Here is a 25051-nt window from a genome sequence, read left to right as displayed (position 1 = left end):
GTGTTGGGATTACAGATGTGAGCATTGCACTTGGCCCTATATATATATTTTAAAAGACAGACAGGGTCTCACCACGTTGTCCAGGCTGGCCTCAAACTCCTGGGCTCAAGCAATCCTCCCATCTCAGCCTCCCAATGTGCTGGGATTACAAGGCCACCACACTTGGCCTAAATTTGAATTTCAGATAAACAGGAATAATTTATTTAGTGTATGTCCCCCAGATTGCATCCTGTTTATTAGCTAAATCTGGCAACCCTAAACCCAAGCCATACCCAGTGCTCTAAATGCAGGTCTGTCCCTTGGCCCGTTCTCTGCTGAGCAGCTGACCTTTTGTTCCGGGCCCGGCCCACCTGCCTGGTGGTGGGACCACCCTGCTGCACTGTTCTGGAGACCTCATTCTTCACTTCCTCAGTAGCTTTCAACGCCGTGAGACACTTGTTTAAAAAACACTTTGATTTCGTCTGTCTTCTCTGTTGCTGTCACTGGGAAGGCTGCACCTCCTGCCCTGCCATCTCCGCTGCAGAACCAAATACTCTTCCTGGCCTACTGTTTTCCCTGCAGAATTTTGTGGACACTGCTTCATTTTCTTCTAACATAAGAGTTTCTGTAAAAAGCCTTAGGAGGTGGGCGTGGTGCACAGCCGTGTGCCTGTGGTCTCAGCTACTCGGAAGGCTGAGGTGGGAGGATTGCCAGAACCGGGGAAGTGGAAGCAGCAGTGAGCAGAGATTGTGCCACTGTGCTGCATCCTGGGTGACAGAGTGAGACCCCATCTCAAAAAGAAAAAAGCCTCAGGAGAGGCGGACTTTCCTGTCATAGGCGCTTTGCTCTTTCTCCTCGGGTGCTTGAAAAACATTTTGTTTTGAGGCTCAGCTTCACTGAGTTATGTCTGATGCCTGTTGTTCATGCCCTTTTGTTTTCTGGGATTTTTTCCCCCCTTTTGTCTTAAGATTCATTTCAGGATTTCGTGGGTTTTATCTTGAGTGTTTGCTCTTTGTTTGCATTGTCAGTCTCTGCATCCTAGACGCACGTTATTCCTACGACTGTATTATCTCTGTCCACTGCCACTCGGTGTCCCGCCCTCCTGACGGCGACTCTCCCTTTATTCTCCTTCGCTGTGATTTTCCCACATGCACTCAGCTCTCCACCCTGCCCCCGCTGGCTGCTCCGGTCCGTGTCCTGGGCCTGCAGGGCCTTCCGCCTCTCCCAGTCTCGCCTCATCCCGCCATTCTGTCCATGCTCCCTGGGAGCCTGGTTGTGGGAATCGTAGTACTTGGCTCCCCAGCGGGCGCACCTGTGGAGACCCAGCTGCGCTGCCTGCTTGCTTCTGGCCTGGGCTCCCGTGGCCTTCTGCACAGCTGTGGCTCCCTGCTGGGTACCCACGTGGCCCGACAGCCTCGCCTAGCCACCTGTGCCCTGGTACAAGTCACACCTACGGGGCGCACGCTGAGCGTTCACTGTGGCGGAAGCGCCACAAGCGCCCCATTGCTTGTCTCCTAGAAAGCTGCCAGTATCGTTCCACGTTAGAGCAAGGGGCTTAGGCCGGGGAGGCTGAGTGGTACCCGGACTTCCCCAGGCCACTAAGGGCAGGGCTGGGCCCGACGGCCTCTCCTCCGCCCCCTCCTCCCTGCGAGGCGGCTCCAGGCTCGGGCTCAGCGCTCCGTTGCAGCCGCGGTGCGGCGAGGGCGAGGCCGAGTCCGGAGAGGACGGAGCTCCCTCTGGGGCCCTGGGCTCCGCGCTCTCTTCCGAGTCCAGCGGGGCTGTGATGAGCCCTCCCAGGCCTGGGGCCTCCCCACTCAGCCCAGCCTTCGCTCGCTGGGGCCTGGATGCAGGAGGGGCCTTCGGCTTTCAGGGAAGGGAGTCCCGCGGGGGACAGCACCGCTTCCTCACCGTTCCTTGGGGCTCCCGAGCTGCGGGCTCGGCGGGGCTCGCAGGGTCCCCGGAGGCGTGGGCGGGGGAGGTTCCCGCAGACCTGGGTCCTCTCCCCGTCCCGGGCTTTCGCGCAGCCTCCTCGTGCGGCCTCTGCGGGCGGGAACCCCGGCTCGGCCGCCTTGGGGGCTTTGAGAGCCGTTTCGGTCCTTCTGTGGGGGCTGGGCCGGCTCCACTCCCAGGGGCGCAGCAGGCGTGGCTGGAGGCGAGAACGCGCCCCCGTGAGCCTCTCCCCACCCCAGGGCCAAGCGATCCAGGGCGCTTTCCGGCAGCTCCGGGCCAGGAGGGAGCTCGCCCGCCGCCGGGAGGAGCGCCGGGAGTACCTGGAGCAGATGGAGAAGCTGCAGAGGGAGGTGAGGACGGGCGGCCGCAACCCCCGGGGGCCAGGGCAGGCAGGAGGAGGAAATGGAGAAGCAAGGTGCGTGGGGTTGGGGGTGAAGCTCAGGTTGGGCTCCGACCTCAGAGGCGTGGACCGTGGCCTCGGGGCTCGGGGCGGTGGCGCGGAGCGGGCGGTGACTTCGGCGGGCGCCTACCAGGCCTACCTGGCCCTGGTGCGCCGGGAGCAGGAGGCCGCGCGGCGGCTGCGCGAGCAGGAGGAGGCGGCGCAGTGGGAGCGGCGGGAGGAGCTGCAGCGTCGCCGCCGCCTGCTGGACGCCGCCTTCGACGGGGACGTGGGCGAGATCCGGGCGGTGCCGAAGGAGGTCAGCGGGGGCGGGAAGAGGGCGAGGGCGGGGGTTGGGGTTGGAGTGGGAGGAGCGGGGAGCCGTGACCGCGGCGGGCGGCGCAGGTGGAGCAGCTAATGACCCGCGAGGGCGTGGGCCATGACGAGGCAGGCAAGGCGCGGCGGCTGCAGCGACGCGTGGCTCTGGTGGAGTGCGAGGACAGCCACGGGAACACGCCGCTGTCCGAGGCGGCCGCGGGCGGGCAGTCCCTGGCCATCCAGCTGCTGGCCGAGCTCGGCGCCAGCCCCAACAGCAAGGTGGGCGCCGTGGGCTGCGGGCCGAAGCGCTGAGGGACGCGGTGCAGGACCCTCGGGGGCCTCCTTCCCCCAGGAACAAGGCCTGGATCTTGCTCAGGGAGCCCATCTTGAAGGGCGCTTTCGGTCGGACGCCGCTGTACCGTGCAGCCTTTGGGGGCCACCTGGCAGCTGTGGAGGTGCTTCTGAAGCTCGGAGCAGACCCCCGGGTGTACGCAGAGGACAGGAGCACCCCTGAGCAGGTGTGGACCCCAGAGATGTGGGCGCCGGGAGGTGTGGGTACCGGGAGGTGTGAGCCCCGGGAGGTGTGAGCCCCGGGAGGTGTGGGTACTGGGAGGTGTGAGCCCCGGGAGGTGTGACCCCCGGGAGGTGTGAGCCCCGGGAGGTGTGGGCTCCGGGAGGTGTGGGTACCGGGAGGTGTGGACCCCAGAGATGTGGGCCCCGGGAGGTGTGAGCCCCGGGAGGTGTGGGCTGTAGGGACCAGCCCCACAGGGTCGGTGGGTCTCTCCCCGTGTGCGGCGACCAGAGAGTGTAGAAATAAAGACACAAGACAAAGAGGTAAAAGAAAAGGCAGCTGGGCCTGGGGGACCACTACCACCAATGCGCGGAGACCGGTAGTGGCCCCGAATGTCTGGCTGTGCGGTTTTTTTTGGATACAAAGCAAAAGGGGCAGGGTAAAGAGTGTGAGTCTTCTCCAGTGATAGGTAAGGTCACGTGGGTCACGTGTCCACTGGACAGGGGGCCCTTCCCTGCCTGGCAGCCGAGGCAGAGAGAGAGAAGACAAAGAGAAAGACAGCTTAGGCCATTATTTCTGCATATCAGAGACTGTTAGTACTTTCACTAATTAACTACTGCCATCTAGAAGGCAGAGCCAGGTGTACAGGATGGAACATGAAGGTGGACTAGGAGCGTGACCACTGAAGCACAGCATCACAGGGAGACGGTTAGGCCTCCGGATAACTGAGGGAAAGCCTGACTGGTGTCAGACCCTCCACAAGAGGTGGAGGAGCAGAGTCTTCTCTAAACTCCCCCGGGGAAAAGGTGACTCCCTTTCCCGGTCTGCTAAGTAGCGGGTGTTGTTTCTTGACACTTTTCGCTACCGCTAGACCACGGTCCACCTGGCAACGGGCGTCTTCCCAGACGCTGGCGTCACCGCTAGACCAAGGAGCCCTCTGATGGCCCTGTCCGGGCATAACAGAAGGCTCGCACTCCTGTCTTCTGGTCACTCCTCACTATATCCCCTCAGCTCCTATCTCTGTATGGCCTGGTTTTTCCTAGGTTATGATTATAGAGCAGGGATTATTATAATATTGGAATAAAGAGCAATTGCTACAAACTAATGATTAATGATATTCATATATAATCATATCTAAGATCTATATCTGGTATGACTATTCTTGTTTTATATTTTATTATACTGGAACAGCTCGTGTCCTCGGTCTCTTGCCTCGGCGCCTGGGTGGCTCTCGCCGCCCACAGTGGGCCAGGCAGGTGTGAGTGTGGCAAGTGCACACCCGGGCAGGGCAAGGCTCACCCGACCGGCTCTGTCTCTGAAAGCTGTCAGAAGCCTGAGTGGCTTGCTGGAGCCGTTTCCTAGCCCCGCCGTACCCCATTCCCTTCCTGGAAGTCCCGACTTTAAAACCTTGTCAGTCTGCAATGGAAGTGGCAGCGACTCCCATTTTGTGAATGCCTTTGGTGTCGGATTTTGTGTCATTTCCTTCCATGCTTTGCCTGAGGAAGTGGTGTTACTGATGGAGAAACTGAGGCTGGTGATTCCAGGGTTGGCAGAGCTCATGGTGCTGGGGGCAGCACGGGCAGCACGGAGTGTCAGCACTCCAGTTTTCCAGAGAACTTGAGCCACACAGCCCAGCCATAGAGCTCCTGCCTAGAGCCTTTGGGCTGTCTGGCCGGGCGTGATGGCTCACGCCTGTAATCTCAGCACTTTTGTAGGCTGAGGTGGGTGAATCACTTGAGCTCAGGAGTTTGAGACCATCCTGGCCAACATGGTGAAACACCATCTCTACTGAAAATACAAAAATTAGCTGGGCGTCGTGGCGCACACCTATAGTTCCAGCTACTTGGGAGGCTGAGGCAGGAGAATCGTTTGAACCCGGGAGGCAGAGGTTGCAGTGAGCCGAGATGGCCCCACTGCACTTGAGCCTGGGCTATAGAGTGAGACTCAAAAAAAAAAAAGACAGAGTCTGCCCTGGGCCAGGCTGGAGACACAATGCCTGGACCTGTCCTAGGCCCAGGAGTGGGGTGGGGTGAGGCTGACTCCGCCTGTTGGAGCAGTGGCTGGAAAACCAGACCACGAACCTCGCCTGTCTTAGTTTCATTTAAAACAACTTAATTTGAACCCCAGTCCCTCTCCCATCTCAGTCATTATGTTCCCCCACCCCACCCCTAACCTCACCCCACATCCCACACAAATCTGGAGGTGATGCCTGGAGTCTGGGTTGTGCCTCGGGCCCACGGCAGACACCTGGGAGATGCATCCACTGGACTGCTGCCAGAGTCTTTGCCCAGCTAGGGACCCACCCCCAGACTCCCCTCCTGTAGGTGCTGCCTGGGAGCCTGTCCTGCCCCTCTCTTCTTTCTCCTTGTCTGCAAAGGGTCCTTCTTCCTGGGCTGGAGGGGAGGGGCAGGGCCGAGGCGGTGGGCTTAGGGAGGGGCTGAGGATACGGTGAGGCATCCAGAGGTGCAAGTGGGAGTCAGGGGTGCTGGGGTGTCCAGCAGACCTGCTGCCTAGGGCATGGCGGCCCGGAGAGCTGAGAAGGGCAGCAGCTGGGGGTGCTTGGGGAGCCCTTGGGTGCCAGGGGACCGTGTGTTCACTCCATGGTGCTGGAGCGTTGGCCATCCACAGACAAAGGGGTTAGTGTGGACCTGAACCACACACCTATAAAAAATTACCTCAAAGTGGATTATAGATTTAAATGTAAAGGGTAAAACTACAAAACTTTTAGAACACATAGGAGAAAAATCTTTGGGGCCTAGGACTTGGAGGGATTCTTGGACATGACACAAAAAGCACAATCCACACACAAAAAAAACCACACTGATAGACGGAACTTCATCAGAATGTAAAATGTTTGCTTTGTAAAAGATCTGTCAAGAAGAAGCGAAGCCACAGGCAGCAGCAAACACTTGTGAACCACGCATCGGACAAGGGACGTGTATCTAGAACATAGAAAAAACTCACATCGCAACAACAATAAAACATACAATCTAGGTATAAAATGAGCAAAGACATGAAGAGAAAGTTCACCATAGAGGATCTAATGATGGCAGCTGAACACCCGAGGAGGTGTCGCACACCAGCTCACACCTCCCAGGACAGCCCAGGTCAAACTAGTGCTGGGGCCGAACAAGGGCAGTGATGTGGGGAAGCTGGCCCTGGCACACCTCGCTGGGGGGGCGCAGCACAGCACAGCTGCTCTTGCAAATAGGCGTTTTCTTAAAAAGCGAACACATTTACCATGGAACACAGCATCAGACTCCTAGATATTTGCTCCAGTAAAAGGAAAACTAAGTCCACACAAAAATGTGTACACAGATGTTCACAGCAGCTTTATTTACAATAGCCAAAGAGTGGAAACGACTCAGATGTCCTCCAGCAGGCGAGTGGCTCCACAAGATGGGTGCATTCCTGCCACGAAACACGCTGGCAGTAAAACGGTGTGAACACATGATCCATGCAACAACTAGCAACGTGGAGAAACTGGAAGGGAGCTTCACAGAGTGGGGAGAAGGTCACAGACTGCGTGCTCCATTCATGTAACACACTCACGTGACAACATTGTGGAGACTGAGGACAGATCAGAGGGCTGCAGGGGTTACAAATGGGAGTGAGGGCAGGAAAAGTGGGGAGAGATGGGGCCGACTGGGCAGGAGTAGCACAAGAGACCCTTGATGTGATGAGACAGTCCTGTATCTTGATTACGATGGTCGTAACGCAAAACTGCACATGTGAGAAAATTGTAATGATACACACACACACACACACACACACACACACGAGATGTGAAATAGCTGAAATCCACTGTAAGCCCTGTAGATTGTACTGTGTCAATATCCTAGTTTGTATGTTGCACTATAATTATGTAAGAAGTCATCACTGGAGGAGCTTTTTAAGGGTATATGGGAACTCTACTATTTTTGCAACTTCATGTAAATCAAAATAAAAATTCAAAATAAAAATTTAGTACAATTACCAGGCATGCTAAGACACACACACACACACACACACACGCACACACACACGAAAAATGACCCAGAGTGAAGAGAAAAATCAATCAAAACAGACTCAGGGATGACACAGGAGATGGAATTAGTAGACAAGAACATTAAAAGTTATTATAGCTGAGGCCAGGTGCTCTGGCTCACACCTTTCATCCCAGCACTATGGGAGGCCGAGGCGGGCAGATCACAAGGTCAGGAGTTCGAGACCAGCCTGGCCAACATGGTGAAACCCCAGCTCTACTAAAAATACAAAAATTAGCTGCTGGACGGGGTGGTGTGCACCTGTAATCCCAGCTACTCAGGAGGCTGAGGGAGGAGAAGTGCTTCGAGATCGCGTCACTGGGCTTCAGCCTGGGCGAAAGAGTGAGATTCCGCCTCAAAAACAAAAAAACTACAGCTGTATTACACACACACACACTCCTAAACTTCTAGAGATGAAAACTGCAACGTCTGAGATGAAAAATACATTGATACACTGGATGGGATTAATGGAAGATGCAGATTAGACACTGAAGAAAATTAGTTAATCTGAAGATATAGCAATAGAAACTATCCAAAATGAAACAGAGAAAAAGAAGGTTGAAAAAAATTGAGCAGGGCCGGGCGCAGTGGCTCACACCTGTAATCCCAGCACTTTGGGAGGCTGAGGCAGGCGGATCACGAGGTCAGGAGATTGAGACCATCCTGGCTAACATGGTGAAACCCCATCTCCACTAAAAATACAAAAAATTAGCCGGGCGTGGTGGCGGGTGCCTGTAGTCCCAGCTGCTCGGGAGGCTGAGGCAGGAGAATGGTATGAACCTGGGAAGCGGAGCTTGCAGTGAGCCGAGATCGCGCCACTGCACTGTAGCCTGGGCGACAGAGTGAGAATCTGTCTCAAAAAACAAACAAAAAAAAAAGAAAAAAATATTGAGCAAAAACGTCTGTTTCCAAGATGGAGTAACAGGAACCTGATTTATCCTCTCACTTCAAACAAGAACAAATCCAAGACAGAATATAGGAAGCAAAGGTTTCCAAAACATTGGACATCAGGCAACAAATCAGAGATCTCCAAGAGGCTAGAAATAAGCAAAGTGAGCCCTAAGATTGTCCCAGTTTACCACCTTGACAAAATTTTCAGGGTGTAGTATAGGAAGGGAACCCAGACAGAGCCAGGCATATTCTCTGAGTTAAGGAGACAAGAATTCAGAATTCAAGGATACTGAGGCAGCAGGAGATCACAAGTGCCAGAGGGAAGGCAGCTGAAGAAAGAAAGAACCCTAGAGACATGGACACAATCCCCTTTGGTCATTCAGTGGGATCCCTTGTGGTCTTTAGTTGTAGCTAATAAGGCAGTTGAATATTTAATGGCTCCTCTACATGAGGAAACTGCTCAAGGCTGGGGAAACGGGCTTCTGAGAAGCATGAAGGAAGCAGTGCCTGCTCCCGTCAGCCAGAGTGAGAAATCTCATGATTCATAGGGTATTGGGTGGAGTTCTCAGAAGGAGCTTGGCTCAGTGGTGAGGGATCATTATTCCTAGAATAAACGCTGTTCTGGTCCAGCCTAATCAATTATAAAGCAAGACCCAGAGGATGAAACACTCCAAACAACTTAACTGTATCCCAGAATAAAATTCAAGGATTTACGGAGATACAAAAACACAGCTCCTAACAAGGCAAAATGCATCATGTGTGGCATTCAACCAGAGATTACCAGGCATGCAAAGAGGTGGAAAAATTTGACCCATAATGAGAAAAGCCAATTAAGACAAACCCAGAACTGACACAAATGTTAGAATTAGCAGACATTAAAACAGATATTATAACTATTTCAGATCTTCAAAAAAAAATAAAGACATGGAGAATATAAAGACCAAACTGAAATTCTAGAGATAAAGCTATAACGTCTGAAATAAAAAGCTCCCTGGATGGGACTGATGTCAGAATAGATGCTGCAGAAGTACTTATTAGTGAATGTGATAACACAGCAATAGAAACTACCCAAAATAAAAACACAGAACAAAAATCCCCCAAATGGGAAGAGCATTAATGAGCAGTAGGACAGTTTTTATAAAAACTTTTTATTTTATGGATTTAAGGGACATCAGTGCAGTTTTTTTTTTTGTTTGTTTTGATTTTTTTTTTTTTTTTTTTTTTTTTGAGCCGGAGTCTCACTCTGTGGCCCAGGCTGGAGTGCAGTGGTGTAATCTCGGCTCACTGCAACCTCCACCTCCCGGGTTCAAGCGATTCTCGTGCCTCCGCCTCCTGAGTAGCTGGAATTACAGGTGCCCACTACCGTGGCTGACTAATTTTTTGTATTTTAGTAGAGAGGGTGTTTCACCATATTGCCCAGGCTGGTTTCAAACTCCTGAGCTCAGGTATCCACCTATCTCAGCCCCCCAAAACAGCAAACGGCGTGTTGGAAACTACGAGTGAGGGTCAGTGGAGTGACGCGTGGGGAGCCTCACGGGAAAGGCCTGGTGGCCCCGTCATCCTGGAGTTCTGGGTCCAGCGGAAACAGCATTCAAACATGAAGGTAAAATAAAGACTTTCAGACATACAAGAGCTGAAAGAATTCATCACCAGCAGACTCACACTATAAGAAATGTTAATGGAAACCCTCCTGGTGGAAGGAAAGGTGCACGATATGGCAATATGGCTGGCTCTGCACAAAGGTGTGAGGCACCAGGAAGGGAACCCCATGGAAATGCGGAAGATAGTGTCTTATTTGCATTGACTTAGAATATAGTTGAAGAAACAAAAATAATGGTGGGCCAGGCGCAGTGGCTCACGCCTGGAATCCCAGCACTTTAGAAGGCCAAGTTGGGAGGATCGCTTGAGCTCAGGGGTTGGAGACCAGCCTGGCAACATAATGAGACTCCCTCTCTACACACACACACACACACAAATTTAATTCGCCAGGCAGGGTGGCATGTGCCTGTGGTCCCAACTACTTTTTTTTTTAATTTCTTTTTTTTATTAATTTTTTTTGCACACAAAACAATAAACATTTTCTAAAAATACATACAAACAAAAATATGCATATCAAACATATTAGGAAGGTTGCACATGGGAAGACGGGGAATAGAAATGGGGGGTGGGAATAAAAGAAAATAGAGAGGGACTTTGTATGGATCAATGATAATAACTCAATCCTCTATTTGACAAAGAAGAAGGAGCAGGAAGAGGAAGAAAAAGAAAGTGGGATAAAGGATCAGAAAGGGAGGAAAATAGAAAAAATTAGAGTATGACTCCAGGGTAGACCTGTTTTGTTGTCGCTGAGTTGGTTGGTTGGTTTGTCTGTTGTATTTTTCATATGTTTCGCCATGTTGGCCAGGCTAGTCTCGAACTCCTAGCCTCAAGTGATCAACCCGCCTCGGCCTCCCAGAGTGCTGGGACTACAGGCGTGAGCCACCACATCCAGCCCCCACATTGCTTCTGGCCTCTGTGGTAGACCTCCCAGACGGGGTGGCTGGGCAGAGTCGCTCCCCACATCCCAGACGGGGCGGCTGGGCAGAGTCGCTCCCACATCCCAGACGGGGCGGCCGGGCAGAGGCGCTCCTCACTTCCCAGATGGGGCGGCCGGGCAGAGGCGCTCCTCACATCCCAGACGATGGGTGGCCGGGCAGAGGCGCTCCTCACTTCCCAGACGGGGCGGCCGGGCAGAGACGCTCCTCACATCCCAGACGATGGGTGGCCAGGCAGAGGCGCTCCTCACTTCCCAGACGGGGCGGCCGGGCAGAGGCGCTCCTCACTTTCCAGACGGGGTGGCGGCCGGGCAGAGGCGCTCCTCACTTCCCAGACGGGGCGGCCGGGCAGAGGCGCTCCTCACTTCTTCCCAGATGGGGCGGCCGGGCAGAGGCGCTCCTCACTTCTTCCCAGACGGGGCGGCCGGGCAGAGGCACTCCTCACATCCCAGATGATGGGCAGCCGGGCAGAGACGCTCCTCACTTCCTAGACGGGGCGGCCGGGCAGAGGCACTCCTCACTTCCCAGACGGGGAGGCCGGGCAGAGGCGCTCCCTCCACTTCCCAGACGGGGAGGCAGGGCAGAGGCGCTCCTCACTTCCTAGACGGGGCGGCCAGGCAGAGACGCTCCCCACCTCCCTGACGGGGCGGCGGCCAGGCAGAGGCTGCAATCCCAGCACCCTGGGAGGGCAAGGCAGGCGGCTGGGAGGCGGAGGCTGCAGCGAGCCAAGACCACGCCACCGCACTCCAGCTCGGGCAACACCGAGCACCGAGTGAGCGAGCCTCCGTCTGCAGTCCCAGCACCTTGGGAGGCCGAGGCGGGCAGACCACTAAAGGTCAGGAGCTGGAGACCAGCCTGGCCAACATGGCGAAACCGCGCCTCCAGCCAAAGGACAAAAACCAGGGAGGGGTGGTGACGCGCGCCCGCAATCCCAGGCAGCTGGCAGGCCGAGGCAGGAGAATCACGGGAGCCGGAGGTAGGGAGTGTGCAGCGAGCCGACGGTACTCCAGCATGGGCAACAGAGGGAAGAAGGGAAGGAGGGAAGGAAGGAGGGAGGGAGGGAGGGAGGGAAGGAAGGAAGGAAAGGAAGGAAAGGAAGGAAGGGAGTCCCAACTACTTGGGAAGCTGAAGGGGGAAGATCACTTGAACCCAGGAGATGGAGGCTGCAGTGAGACGTGATTGTGCCACTGTCCTCCAGCTGGGCGACAGAGCAAGACCCTATATAAGACACATACACACATATATATCATATATATATACACACATATATCATATGTATACATATACACATATGCACATATATACATATATCAAATATACATATATACACAAATTATCATATATATACATATGTTATCATATATATATACACATATATATGATAATAATTGGCTGGGCACAGTGGCTAACACCTGTAATCCCAGCACTTTGGGAAGCTGAGGTGCGTAGATCACCTGAGGACAGGAGTTTGATACCAGCCTGGCTAACATGGTGAAACCCCATCTCTACTAAAAATACAAAAAAAATTAGCCGGGCGTCGTGGCAGGCGCCTGTAGTCTCAGCTACTCGGGAGACTGAGGCAGGAGAATGGCGTGAACCCGGGAGGCGGAGCTTGCAGTGAGCCAAGATTGCGCCACTGCACTCCAGCCTGGGCGACAGAGTGTGACACCGTCTCAAAAAAAAAAAAAAAGAAAAAAAAAATGGATTTTCATTTTAGATTAAAAAAATGTAGCTAACTATGTTCTACCTATAAGAAACAAACTTTAAAAGCACAAATAGGTGAAAATTAGAATGATAAAAACAAATATGCCAAGATAACACTAACAGGACGCTGAAGTAACTGTATTAACATCAAGTAGATTTCAGAAAAAAGTATGTTACTAAGGATAAAAGAATCATTTAATAATGACAAATGTAGGAATTCATCATGAGGACATAAAAATCCTAAATGTTTATGCAGCTACTAACAGGGTTTCAAAATGCATGAAGCAAAAACTATGAGAACTACAAGGAGAAATAAAGAGATCCACAATGATAGTAGGCGATTTTGCCATCTCTCTCTCTCAATAATTGATGAGACAAGTAGACGGAATATCAGCGATGACACAGAAGAGCTGAACCACGCCGTCCATCGTCATCGCTCCATCTTTCATCGATCGTTGTTTCCATACATTCACCCACTTCATCCATCTCACCCCAGTATTGGTTTGTGCTTTCGTCAATTCACAATTATCTTATTAACTTATGAGTCATTTATTTATTTATTTAGAGGTGGAGTCTTGCTCTGTCGCCCAAGCTGGAGGACAATGGCGCAATCTCACTGCAACCTCTGCCTCCCGGGTTTATGTGGTTCTCCTGCCTCGGCCTCCAGAGTAGCTAGGACTACAGGCATGCGCCACCATGCCCGGCTAATTTGTTTTTTTGTATGTTAAATAGAGACGGGGTTTTGCCATGTTGGCCAGCTGGTTTCGAACTCCTGACGTCAGATGGGCTGCCTGCCTCGGCCCCCCAAAGTGCTGGGATTACAGGTGTGAGACACCATGCCCAGGCATGAGTCATTTATTTATAAACTTATAAATAAATGTATAAGCTTATATATAAATTTATGAACTTATACACTTATATATAAATTTATAAACATAAACTATCCACTCATTAATGTGCCCATTCCACCCTTATACCATGTTTAAATAATTATTCACTTATTTATCTACTATTCATTCAGACATCCATTCATCCATTCATACACACATTCATGCTGTTTACTTGACAGAAAATTATGAGAAAGCAAGGAAGGACTGTGTCTCGTTCACCCCTTAATCGTATGCCCCAATATTGGTTGACCATGATAGGCACTGAAACATTTTGTTGAACAATGAATTCATCCATCAATTCATCCATCCAGTTGCTCAACTAACCATTTGCTTATCTCATTTATCCATTCTTTACACTCATTCATCTATTAATTTTTCATGTATTAGTTCATCATTTAATCAGTTCATTCCATTAATCTAATCTTCATTCTCTTATAGTTTAATTCATTAATTCATTAATTTACTCATCATTTATTGCCTATTCGTTAAGACACTCATAAGTTCACTCGTTATATTATCCTTTTATTTTCTCTCTTCATTCATTTTCCACCTACTCCAGTTCTTCCACTTACAGACAGAACTTTGGCAAGTTCTGAAGCTTATTTGAATCTGTTTCCATATATTCAGAAATAGGACTAATAACAGCTTTTTGAAGATTCATGAGATAATAAATGAAATTCCTTGGCACAATTCCTGGCACAGTCAGTTCTCAAGAAATGGTAGCTATTATTATTTTAAATGAGTATCACAATTTCTTTTAAGTTACAAAATCATTGCCTTATTCATATGTCTGTTCACTCTTCCATCCTATTTATCTAGTTATCCATTCATCCCTTCTCTCATTTTAGCCACTCCTTGATTTTATACATCTTCAGACTTTCCTTTTTTTTTTTTTTTTTTGAGATGGAGTCTCGCTCTGTTGCCCAGGCTGGAGTGCAGTGGCGCAATCTCGGCTCACTGCAAGCTCCGCCTCCCGGGTTCACGCCATTCTCCTGCCTCAGCCTCCCAAATAGCTGGGACTACAGGCACCCGCCACCACGCCCGGCTAATTTTTTGTATTTTTAGTGGAGATGAGGTTTCACCATGTTAGCCAGGATGGTCTCGATCTCCTGACCTCGTGATCCGCCCACCTCAGCCTCCCAAAGTGCTGGGATTACAGGCGTGAGCCACCGCGCCCGGCCAGACTTTCCTTTTTAATTACAAATGACATACAGAATATTGCACAAATCAAAGTGTGCCTCAATTATTTACCACAAAGGAAATACTCACGTAGTAACTACCCGACTCAAGAAATAAAATATCACCAGAACACCACACCTCTCCCCAGATAATCATATCCTGAATTTTACGGTGCTTGCTTCCTTCTTTTTTTCAAGTTACAAAACTTTACTGAAATACGTATAAAGTTCCCAGTTTAATCCTCTCAACAAACCTGATTGTAGTATTATTAATATTCCTACATTATATACAAAGACTTTATTATATACAAAGAAACTTAAGCACAGAGATGTTAAGTCATCTTTTTTTAACTTTTCTTTTAGGTTTGGGGGTACATGTGAAGGTCTGTTATGTAGGTGAAAATAGTCATGGGGATTTGTCATACAGATTATTTCCTCACCAGGAACTAAGCCCAGTACCCAGTAGTTTTCTGCTCCTCTCCCTCCTCCCACCCTCCACCCTCAAGTAGACCCTAGTATCTGTTGTTTCCTTCTTTGTGTTCCTAAGTTCTCATCCTTTAGCTCCCATTTACAAGTGTGAACATGCGGTGTTTGGTTTTCTGTTCCTGCGATAGTTTGCTGAGGATAATGACCTCCACCTCCATCCATGTTTCTGCAAAGGACATGATCTCATTCTTTTTTATGGCTGCATAGTATTCCACAGTGTGCATGTACCACATTTTCTTTATCCTGTCTGTCACTGATGGGCATTTAGGTTGAGTCCATGTCTTTGCTATTGTGAACAGTGCTGCAGTGAACATTCGCGTGCATGTGTCTTTATGGTACACTGCTTTATATTCCTCTGGGTATGTACCCAGTAATGGGATTGCTGGGTCGAATTGTAGTTCTGCTTTTAGGTCTTTGAGGAATTGCCATACTGCTTTCCACACTGGCTGAACTAATTTACACTCCCACCAACAGTGTGTGTGTGTTCCCTTTTCTCCGCAACCTCACCAGCACCTGTTATTTTTTGACTTTTTATAGTAGCCATTCTGGCTGGTGTGAGATGGTATCCTCATTGTGGTTTTGATTTTCATTTCTCTAATGATCAGTGACATTGAGCTTTTTTTCATATGCTTGCTGGCCACATGCATGTCTTATTTTGAAAAGCATCTGTTCATTTTCTTTGTTCACTTTTTAATGGGGTTTTCTCTTGTAAGTTTGTATAAAAGCCTTATTTAGACTTTTGTCAGATGCATAGTTTGCAGATATGCTCTCCCATTCTGTAGGTGGTCTGTTTACTGTGCTGATAGTTTCTTTTGCTATGCAGAAGCTCTTATGTTTAATTAGATCCCACTTGTCAATTTTTGCTTTTGTTGTGATTGCGTTTGGTGTCTTTGTCATGAAATTTTTGCCCATTCTTATGTCCAGGATGGTATTGCCTACGTTGTCTTCCAGGGTTTTTATGGTTTTGGGTTTTATATTTAAGTCTTTAATCCATCTTGAGTTGATTTTTATGTATGGTGTAAAGAAGGGGTCCAGCTTCAATCTTCTGCATATGGCTAGCCAGTTATTCCAGCACAGTTTATTGAATATGGAGTCTTTTCCCCATTGCTTGTTTTTGTCAGCTTTGTTGAAGATCAGGTGGTTGTAGGTATGCAACCTTGTTTCTGGGCTATTCTGTTCCATTGGTCTGTGTGCTTGTGTAGTACCATATTGTTTTGGTTACCGTAGTCCTGTAGTATAGTTTGAAGCCACATAACGCAATGCCTCCAGCTTTGTTCTTTTTGCTTAGGATTGCCTTGGCTATTTGGGCTTTTTGGTTCCATATGAATTTTAAAATAGTATTTTCTAGTTCTGTGAATTATATGCTTGGTATAATAGTTTGATAGGAATAGTGTTGAATCTGTAAATTGCTTTGGACAATATGGCCATTTTAATGGTATTGATTCTTCCTATCCATGAGCATGGGATGTTTTTCTGTTTGTGTCTTTTCTGATTTCTTTGAGCAGCATTTTATCATTCTCATTGTAGAGATCTTTCACCTCCCTGGTTAGCTGTATTCCTAGGTATTTTATTCTTTTTGTGCAATTGTGAATGGGATTGCCTTTCTGATTTGGCATTCAGCTTGGCTGTTGCTGGTGTATGGGGATGCTAGTGATTTTTGTACATTTATTTTGTATCCTGAAACTTTTCTGAAGTTGTTTAGCAGCTGAAGGAGCTTTTGGGCTGAGACTATGGGGTTTTCTAGATATAGAATCATGTTGTCTGCAAACAGAAACAATTTGACTTCCTCTCATTCTATTTGGATGCCTTTTATTTCTTTCTCTTGCCTGATTGCTCTTGCTGGGACTTCCAATACTATGTTGAATAGGAGTGGTGGGAGAGAGCATCCTTGTCTTGTGCCAGTTTTCAAGGGGAATGCTTCCAGCTTTTGCCCATTCAGTACGATGTTGGCTGCGGGCTTGTCAGTGCTTACTTTCTTGCTTTTCTTTTTTTCTTTTTCTCTTTTTTGAGACAGAGTTTCGCTCTTGTTGCCCAGGCTCTGGAGTGCAATGGCATGATCTTGGCTCACTGCAACCTCCGCCTCCCAGGTTCAAGCAATTCTCCTGCCTCAGCCTCCTGAGTAGCTGGGATTACAGGCACGTGCCTCCACACCCAGCTAATTTTGTATTAGTAGAGACAGGGTTTCTTCATGTTGGACAGGCTGGTCTCGAACTCCTGACCTCAGGTCATCTGCCCACCTCGGTCTCCCAAAGACGTGAGCCACCATGCCCGGCCTCTTGCTTTTCTTTATCTATTCTTTTCTTTACTACCTCATTAAATCATCCCTCATTTATTCATTCATTTTGTCATCCACTTACTCATTCATCTATTCATTCCTAAACATGAGTGCCTAAATAATATAGCTTTGTTTCACTGTGTTTGAGCTTCATGTAAATGAATTTATATGGCAGCTGTTGTTTGGTATCTGGCTTCTTCTATCACAGGCTATATTTGTAAGATTCAGTCTTATTGCCTGTAGCTATAGTTCGTTCACTTTCATTGTTGTGGAGACTTTAATTATATAAATGTCTGCAATATATTTATCCATTTTACTGCTGATGAACGTTCAGTTTGTTTGGTTTCGGTTTGGTTATGATGCTGCTATGAACATTCTTGTATGTGTCTCTTGGTACACATGTGCAGTTTTCCAAAATGGTTGCACCAGTTTATCCGCTCCCACTGATGATATGTTATAGTCCCACTGCCCCATGCTCTCACAGACACTGTGATTGCCAGTGTTTTTTAATGCAGACTCATGGTGGATGTGTCCTGGTGTCTTACTGCAGTTTTACCTTGCATTTCCCTGCCAATTAATGAAGTTGAGAACTCTTGGGCATATTAGCCACTTAGCTATCTTTTTAAAAGTGGTACCTGTTAGCATTAGCGACCACTTTTCTCTGGGTTGCCTGATTTATTTTCCTTATTGCTCTGTGGACCTTATTTATATATTCTAGATCAAACTCCTTATCAATTATATGTATTATAGGTGTCTTCTGTCTTACTTGCCTTTTCACTCTCTTAATGTTATAATTTGATGGAAGATTTTGTTTTACTGTAGTAAATTTTATCATTCTTTTCCTTTATGGTTGGTGCTTTTCATGTCAGTTTAAGAAGTCTCTCCATCCTCCCAAGGACATAAAGATATTTTCTTGTGCAGTCTTCTACATCTTTCACATTTAGAGCCATCATCCCCTAGAATAGATTTCTGTGCGTTGTTTTGGTCCACCTTGTGCAAGGTCATGTTCAAGCTTGTTTATTTCTCATATGGATGCACAATTGTCCTGCGAGCACCCACAGTCTTTGTGAAAGACTGCCCTCCTCACTCTACACCATCACCTGTGCCCTAAGTCAAGTGTCTATATACTTATAGCTCTGTTCTGGGATTGCTGTTCTGTTCCATAGGTCTATTGATCTATCCTGTGTCAATACCCATGTCTTGACTACAGCAGCTTTATAACAAGTCTTGTACCAGATAAAAGCAAGTCGTCCCACCTTATTGTTCTTCATGAGTGAGTTCTGGAAAGTTCTCAGTCATTACCTCTGTTTCTGCCCTTATTCTCACTCTCCAAAAATACAGATGGTAGATCTCACCATAGCCTCTACATTTCTGTATCAACCAGGATAGACTAGGATGTTGGTATGTTTTAGATCTGTGTCCCCACCCAAATCTCATGTCGAATTGTAATCCTCAGTGTTGGAGGAGGGGCCTGGGGGGAGGTGATTGGATCATGGGGGCTGATTTCCCCATGGTCTTCTCACAATAGTGAGTTCTCATGAGATCTGGTTGTTTAGAAGTGTGTAGCACCTCCCCCCTGCTCTCTCTTCCTCCTTCTCTAGCCATGTAAAATGTGCCTGCTTCCCCTTGGCCTTCTGTCATGACTGTAAGTTTCCTGAGGTCTCCCTAGCCATACTTCCTATACAGCCTGCAGAACCATGAGTCAACTAAACCTCTTTTCTTTATAAATTACCCAGTCTCAGGTAGTTCTTGTTAGCCATGTGAGAATGGACTAACACAGATGTGCTGTGGAACATGCAGTCTCCAAATCTCAATGGCATAAAACAAAATGAGTTTATTTTTTACTTATGCTACATGTCCATTGAGGGTTAACAGGGGGCTTCTGCTAACTGTAGTCTTTTAGGGACCCAGGCTGACAGAGCAACCACCATCTTGAATATTGCTGGTCAGTATACCAGAGGGAAAGAGCTGAGGAGGGTCTAGCACAAACACTTCTACTTATAGCTCATTGGTCAGATCTAGTCATTTGGCTCCACCGAAACCACAAATTGGTCAGGAAGTGTAATCTTATACTATGTCTAGAAGGTGGAAGGATGGATATGTTTGACGATCAGCACTAGTAACTACTACAGTGTTTTTACCCTCTTTTCTATATTTTCCATCCTTTTGTTTTAGTTTGTTCTGGATATTTTCTTGTGACATGTCTTTCAGTTTACTAATTCTCTCTTCAGCTGCATCTAGCTAGTTATTAAATCCATGCACTTTGTTCTTAATTTTGGTTATTTTAATTTTCATGTCTAAAATTTTATTTGGTTCCAGCTCTCTGCTAAAATCAATCTAGTCTCTCTCTTTGAGCACAGTAAATATAGTTATTTGAAAATCTGTAGCTAACTCTAATATCCTGATCCCTTGTGGAGCTATTTCTATCATTCATAGTTTCTGCAGATTTTTGTTTATATTGCCTTGTATTTTCCTGTGCCTTTTTCTGTATCTTTTTTTTTTTTTTTTTTTTTTTGAGACAGAGTCTTCCTCTGTCACCCAGGCCAGAGTAGAGTGGCATGATCTCAGCTCACTGCAACCTCTGCCTCCCAGGTTCAAGCGATTCTCATGCCTCAGCCTCCCGAGTAGCTGGTGCTACCAGTGTGCAGCACCACATCAGCTCATTTTTGTATTTTCAGTAGAGACGGGGTTTTGCCATGTTGGCTAGGCTGGTCTTGAACTCCTGACCTCAAGTGATTTGCCCATCTCAGCTTCCCAAAGTGCTGAGATTATAGGCATGAGCTACCAGACCCAGCCTTTTTTATTTTTTATTTTCTTTGAGACAGGGTCTTGCTCTGTAACCCAGGCTGGAGTGCAGTGGTGTGATCACAGTTAACTGCAGCCTTGACCCCCTGGGTTCAAATGATCCTCCTGCCCCAGCTTCCCAAGTAGCTAAGACTACAGGCTTGAGCCACCATGCCCAGCTATTTTTTTTTTTTTTTTCTCTGAGATGGAGTCTTGCTCTGTCACCCAGGCTAGAATGCAGTAGTATGATCTCAGCTCACTGCAACCTCTGCCTCCCAGGTTCAAGCAGTTCTCTTGCCTCAGCCTCCCAAGTGGCTGGGATTATAGGCACGCGCCACCACACCTGGCTAATTTTTGTATTTTTAATAGAGATGGGGTTTCACCACGTTGGCCAGGCTGGTTTCAAACTCCTGACCTTGTGATCTGCCCGCCTCAGCCTTCCAAAGTGCTGAGATCACAGGCATGAGCCACCGCGCCCGGCCTAATTTTTTTTATTTGTTTAGAGACAGGATTTTGCCATGTTGCCCAGGCTGGTCTTGAACTTCTGGGCTCAAGCAATCTGCATGCCTCAGCCTCCCAAAGTGCTGAGATTACAGGCATGAGCCACCTTGCCTGGCCACGTCATATGTTTTATTGGTAGGAATCATTTGAAGCCTAGAAAGGTATTTTTCACTCTTTTTTCACTGAGGATTTAGGTTTTGCCATGTATTGGGGGTACCGGCAGTCTGGAGTCACTTCACCAACTTCAGGGATTAAGATGATTTGAAGCTAAGCTGAAGTCAACCTTACTCTGAGGTTACTGTCATTAGGACCCCAAAGTGAGGATTAAATTTGCATATTCATAAATTCCTTCACTCACCTACCCACATGTTTATATTTGCAAATTTATATTTACAAATATAGACAGAATCATTGATAAATGTACAGAAGAATGTGCATAAATGAATATGTCCATATAGTCATCTCTCCTATTTATTTACCCATTTATGTGTCCAAACAAGCAGGTATATGCTCATGTATGAATTAACCCATCCGTTCATGATTAGCCCAGCCACTGGCCCAACTGACAGAAGACCTGAGCTGGGTGCTGTTCTAGGTACTTAGGGCACATCCTTGAACAAAACAAAGTCCCTTCCGTCACAACTCACAGTACAGTGGAGATACCAGGGCGGGCAGGGCTGGGCTGGAATTTTAAGAAAGGTGGCCAAGGTGGGCTTTGCTGAGAGGGTGACATACAAGGGAAAACTTGGAGGGGAGGGAATGAGAGCTGTGAACGTCTGAGGAGCTTCCAAACAGGAGGACTGGCCAGTGTAAGATCCTGAGGGGGACAAGGAAGGAGCCCCTGTGGCTGCCGGGGAATGAGGCACAGAGGCTGGAGGATTTGGAGGCTGATCGAGGAAGACAGGACCAGGAGAGGGCAGTAGCATGCAGTGAGCTTTATTCTGGTGGCACTTGGACAGGTTTTCAGGGAGGGCTTGACGCCTAGGGGAAACTGCTCAGAAGCAGGACGGGGCACCAGAGAGCTCCAGAGGGCAGCCCAGCCTGAAGGCTTTTGTGGCCCCAGGGTTTGTCTCATCCACCACTGGCAGATGTGGATTCAGTTTTGCAGGGTATGCAAAGCAAGCAGGGTCTAAATGTCTAGAAATGTGCATATTTGGGCTCTATTTAAAGCAAATGTCTGTGTAAAATTTTGATTTTGGCCCTGGTGGGCTTTGAACTTTTGGTCCTAGCTGCTGGGAAGCAGATAGCGCAGGGCCAGTCCTCAGGCTGTGGTTAGCCTGTGGATCCATCAGGTGACCGTGGAGGTGAGTTTACCATGTGTCTCTGCCCCCTGCATCTGTAGACAAATGCTTAAGTCGGCACCGGCTCAGCCAGGATGGTGGTTACCGGAGGCCACACCGCACCACTGCTTCTCTCCCTCTCGTCTGCTCTGTCTCCCTCTCTCCCGTCCATCTGTGAGTTCTTCCCGGTTCTGCCCACATTCAGTCTCCCTGTCTGCACTTGTCTGTGGCCAGTCTCCCGGAAGAGCTACAGGGAACTCATCCTTCCCCACCTCTTTCCCCTCATCCTGTCTTCAACCTTCCCACGCCACAAACCCTTTGCTCTGTGGGAATGCCGGCCGCTCACCCGCGCACCCCTAACGCAGTGCCTTCTGCCTACTCCATGGCCCGTGTCTGTCCACCTCCACCTGGCCCCGTCGCCAGGCCTGCCACACCTTCTCGGTCTGTTCTTGGTGGTGCCCACCTTCAGCCACCTGCTTTCCTTCTCCCAGGCCTCTGCTCTCCAGCCAGCAGCTCCTCGGGCCCCGACTGTTTCCCAGGCCTAATTCCGAGTATGAGAGTCTCCCTGCCCCACCCGGCCCTTCTCAGCTACCGCCTTGCCTCCTTCCGCTGTCATCCAGCTATTAGGGAGCTGGCCACACTAGACAACAGGCCCTGGTCACCCCTGCTTCCCAGAGCAGGAAAGGGCAAGTGGCATTCACACACGGAGCCACCCATGAACAGCCTCCTGGTCCAGTGTGAGGCCGGGCCTGGCCCGCCACCAGGTGCATGTGACCTGCTCTGAGCTCCTGCTCTTCCTTCCTCCTCACTGCGACCCCTCCAAGCATCACCCCTGCTCCACAGACGAGGAGGGCCCGGCACAGGAAGTCAGGGACTCACCCAGGGCAGCCGGGCTTTGAGCTCGGCTCTGCACCCACTCCTTGCTCCTGGAGTGCTGGGGACTCAGGAGGGTGAGAGGCAGTGGCGGCCCCAGGGCTTGTGTCCTTCAGGCAGAGATCTGCAGGAGACCACAGAGGAGGGAGCTCCAGTGTGCACATCCTGCGGGCCAGCCTCCTACTCAGGAAGCAGCGGTGGCAGCCGAGGCCTCAGGCGTGTACTTGAGTCGACAGAGGCAGGAAGCCTGGGCCAGGTCCTGGGGGAGTGAAGGGGAAGGAAGCCTTTGGAGGCCCAGCCACAGGAGCAGGTTCCTGCTTGGACTTGGTCAGGGAGCCCAGGAGAATTCCCAGTGGCCTGGGATTTGGGGACAGCAGCCCCACAGGGGCTCATGCTTTGGGGCCCACCACGCACCAGCTGTGAGCGCTGAGGCCTTTCTGCACAATGGCACCCTTTCTCCCAAATGGGAGCGCAACAGTTCCTCTCCAGGCTGAGAAGACTCGGAACACGCACCGAGTGCCTGACAAATGTCGTCTGTCACTAGGTGGCCTCGCTGGACACAGTGGTAAGCGTGCTGCGCTCGTGGGACCTGAGCCTCACGGAGGCCGTGCTCCAGAACATGAAGGCAGAGCAGCAGCGCCGGGCCCAGGAGGCCCAGAGGTACGAGGAGGCCGAGGCTGAGCGGTGTGGCAGGCAGGAGGGGTGTGGGAGGTGCTGGCGAGGGGCACTGGCAGGGAGCACAGGCAGGGGGTGCTGGTGGGGCACTGGCGAGAGCCTCTGCCCCAGCTCATTCCCGCTCCCTAGTATGACCCTCAAGGTCCAACAGCTGGCCCGGGAGCAGCAGCAGTGTCACAAGGAGGTGAGTGTGACCTCAGGGAGGAGCCAGGAAAGGAGGAGGGAGAGCCCGGTGGGGAGGAGGGGGAGCCGAGGGAGGGCCAGGAAGCTGGGGGAAGAGCCAGAAGGGGAGGTGCCCTCAGGCCCCTGGGCCAGGAGTGACCTGGTCTGAGGGTACTGGCCAGCCTTGCCAAGGCCCGCCCATACACCCACCCAGCTGCAACAGGCCTACTGTGAGCTGAGCCAGAGGATCTCAGAGCACACAGTGTGAGTGGAGGTGCACGGACAAGACCAAGCTCACGCTGCAGGTGGGGGCCCGTGGTGGACTTGCTGTGCCCCTGTGTCCTCAACACCCCTCCTTGTTCCAAACCAGCCCAGGGCTCCCCGCCCCCTGGCCTGGGGTTTTTCCCTCTCAAACACGGGGAGTCACCAGCCGACAGTGGCCTGCTTGGGGTGGGGTGGGGAGGAGGCTCGGGCAGGTGCCCTCTCCAGCCAGAGCATGGGGCAGGGCAAGCGACAGTCAGTGTGGCCTCCTCCTCCAGGCCATCAAGGACGCAGAGGCCCAGGTGGGCAGGCTGCGGCAGGAGGCCCAGAAGGCCGAGGAGGCACTGGCTATGGCCAGGCTGGAGCTGTGGGAGCAGACGCAGGAGGGTGGGCCTGGCGTGGGGCGCCGGCTGGGGGCTGGGAGATGCGGCCCGGGGCGGGGTCCGGCGTTGGGCTTGCCTGTCAGCTGCACTCTGCTACCCCGACGGGAAGAAGAGGCGCCCGGGCTGAAGTGCCAGGTCACCGAGCTGCACGACGTGCTGATGAAAGACGTAGGCAGCCACATCCGTGCCGATGGCCGGTCAGTGCTCCCGGCCAGACGTGGGCGATTTGGGGTTTAGACAGACAGCAGTGACCTGATGGATGTCCCCAGGTGGCCTCTTGTCATTGACCCTTCGGGCCAGGTGGCCACCTTCCTGCGCTACCAGGACACCAACTATGTGGACATGGCAAACCCGGAGCACCTGAGGCCGGAGAGGATGCGGCTGGCTCTGCTGGGGGCTCTGCGGTGAGGCAGGCAGGGTGTCAGGTACACCCCACCCCACCTCCCCAGCCCCACCCTGGCCTCACCAGCCTCATGGGGCAGGTATGGGAAGCCACTGGTGTTCGACCTGAGAGAGGTAGACCTGTTTCCAGTCGTGCAGCGGCAGCTGGAGGTGGTGCAGCCTGGCCTGGCGTAGGCGCCGCTGAGCCGCGCAGGAGAGGTACCTGTTGCTGCTGCCGCCCACGGGTGGGCCTGAGTATAGCCCCACGCAGTTCCAGGAGCAGTGGCTGGAGCACTTCTGCCTCTTTCGTCACCAAGGTCCAGTGGCCGCCAGCTAAGCAGCTGCAGGTGCTGCTCCCAGTGCGTGTGCAGCTGCCAGGCACAGGCCTCTAGTGCTGGCCCCAATCCCAATAAAACCTGTGCCCCGGGGCACGGTGCTGCATCTGTGCTGTGTGCGTGAGGGGCAGCGGTGGCGTGTATGAGTCCAGGGCCCCAGCAGTCTCGAGCCCCGGCCGGTGGACACGGGTTTGCAGGCACTTGGGGGAGGCCCTGCTGGGGATGGGCAGCCCGCCTGGCCGACCCGTGCGCAGTGAGGTGCAGGGGGAGACGTGGGAGGGACAGTGAGGGTGTAG

General features: G+C 50.7%; 2 protein-coding genes across 4 annotated transcripts; both read left to right on the top strand.

Moving 5' to 3' along the window:
• The first annotated feature begins 137 nt into the window (after nt 1-137).
• On the top strand, nt 138-23699 carry LOC115832871 (putative IQ motif and ankyrin repeat domain-containing protein). Of its 3 annotated transcripts, XR_004028251.1 has the most exons (4): nt 138-2279; nt 2463-3144; nt 21635-23417; nt 23610-23699. XR_004028251.1 is itself a non-coding variant. In XM_030804431.1 (2 exons), exon 1 carries the CDS (start codon nt 1824-1826, stop codon nt 2724-2726), a length of 903 nt encoding a protein of 300 aa, XP_030660291.1. In that variant the 5' UTR covers nt 138-1823; the 3' UTR covers nt 2727-3144; nt 21635-21718. The 3 variants fall into 3 exon arrangements, 2 of the variants coding, with proteins under 2 accessions (XP_030660291.1, XP_030660290.1); XM_030804431.1 differs by lacking the exon at nt 23610-23699 and having other exon boundaries at nt 138-3144; nt 21635-21718; XM_030804430.1 differs by lacking the exons at nt 21635-23417; nt 23610-23699 and adding an exon at nt 4329-4851 and having other exon boundaries at nt 138-3144.
• Nucleotides 23700-23714: 15 nt separating this feature from the next.
• IQANK1 (IQ motif and ankyrin repeat containing 1) lies at nt 23715-24849 on the top strand. The gene is made up of 2 exons (XM_030804432.1): nt 23715-24236; nt 24309-24849. The coding sequence occupies exons 1-2, from the start codon at nt 24007-24009 to the stop codon at nt 24445-24447; spliced, it is 369 nt and encodes a 122-aa protein (XP_030660292.1). The 5' UTR covers nt 23715-24006; the 3' UTR covers nt 24448-24849.
• The last annotated feature ends 202 nt before the right edge of the window (nt 24850-25051 follow it).

The sequence above is a fragment of the Nomascus leucogenys genome, chromosome 23 (assembly GCF_006542625.1).
Source record: "Nomascus leucogenys isolate Asia chromosome 23, Asia_NLE_v1, whole genome shotgun sequence".
NCBI classification, from domain to species: Eukaryota; Metazoa; Chordata; class Mammalia; order Primates; family Hylobatidae; genus Nomascus; species Nomascus leucogenys.
This window is presented reverse-complemented; position numbering and strand designations above follow the sequence as displayed.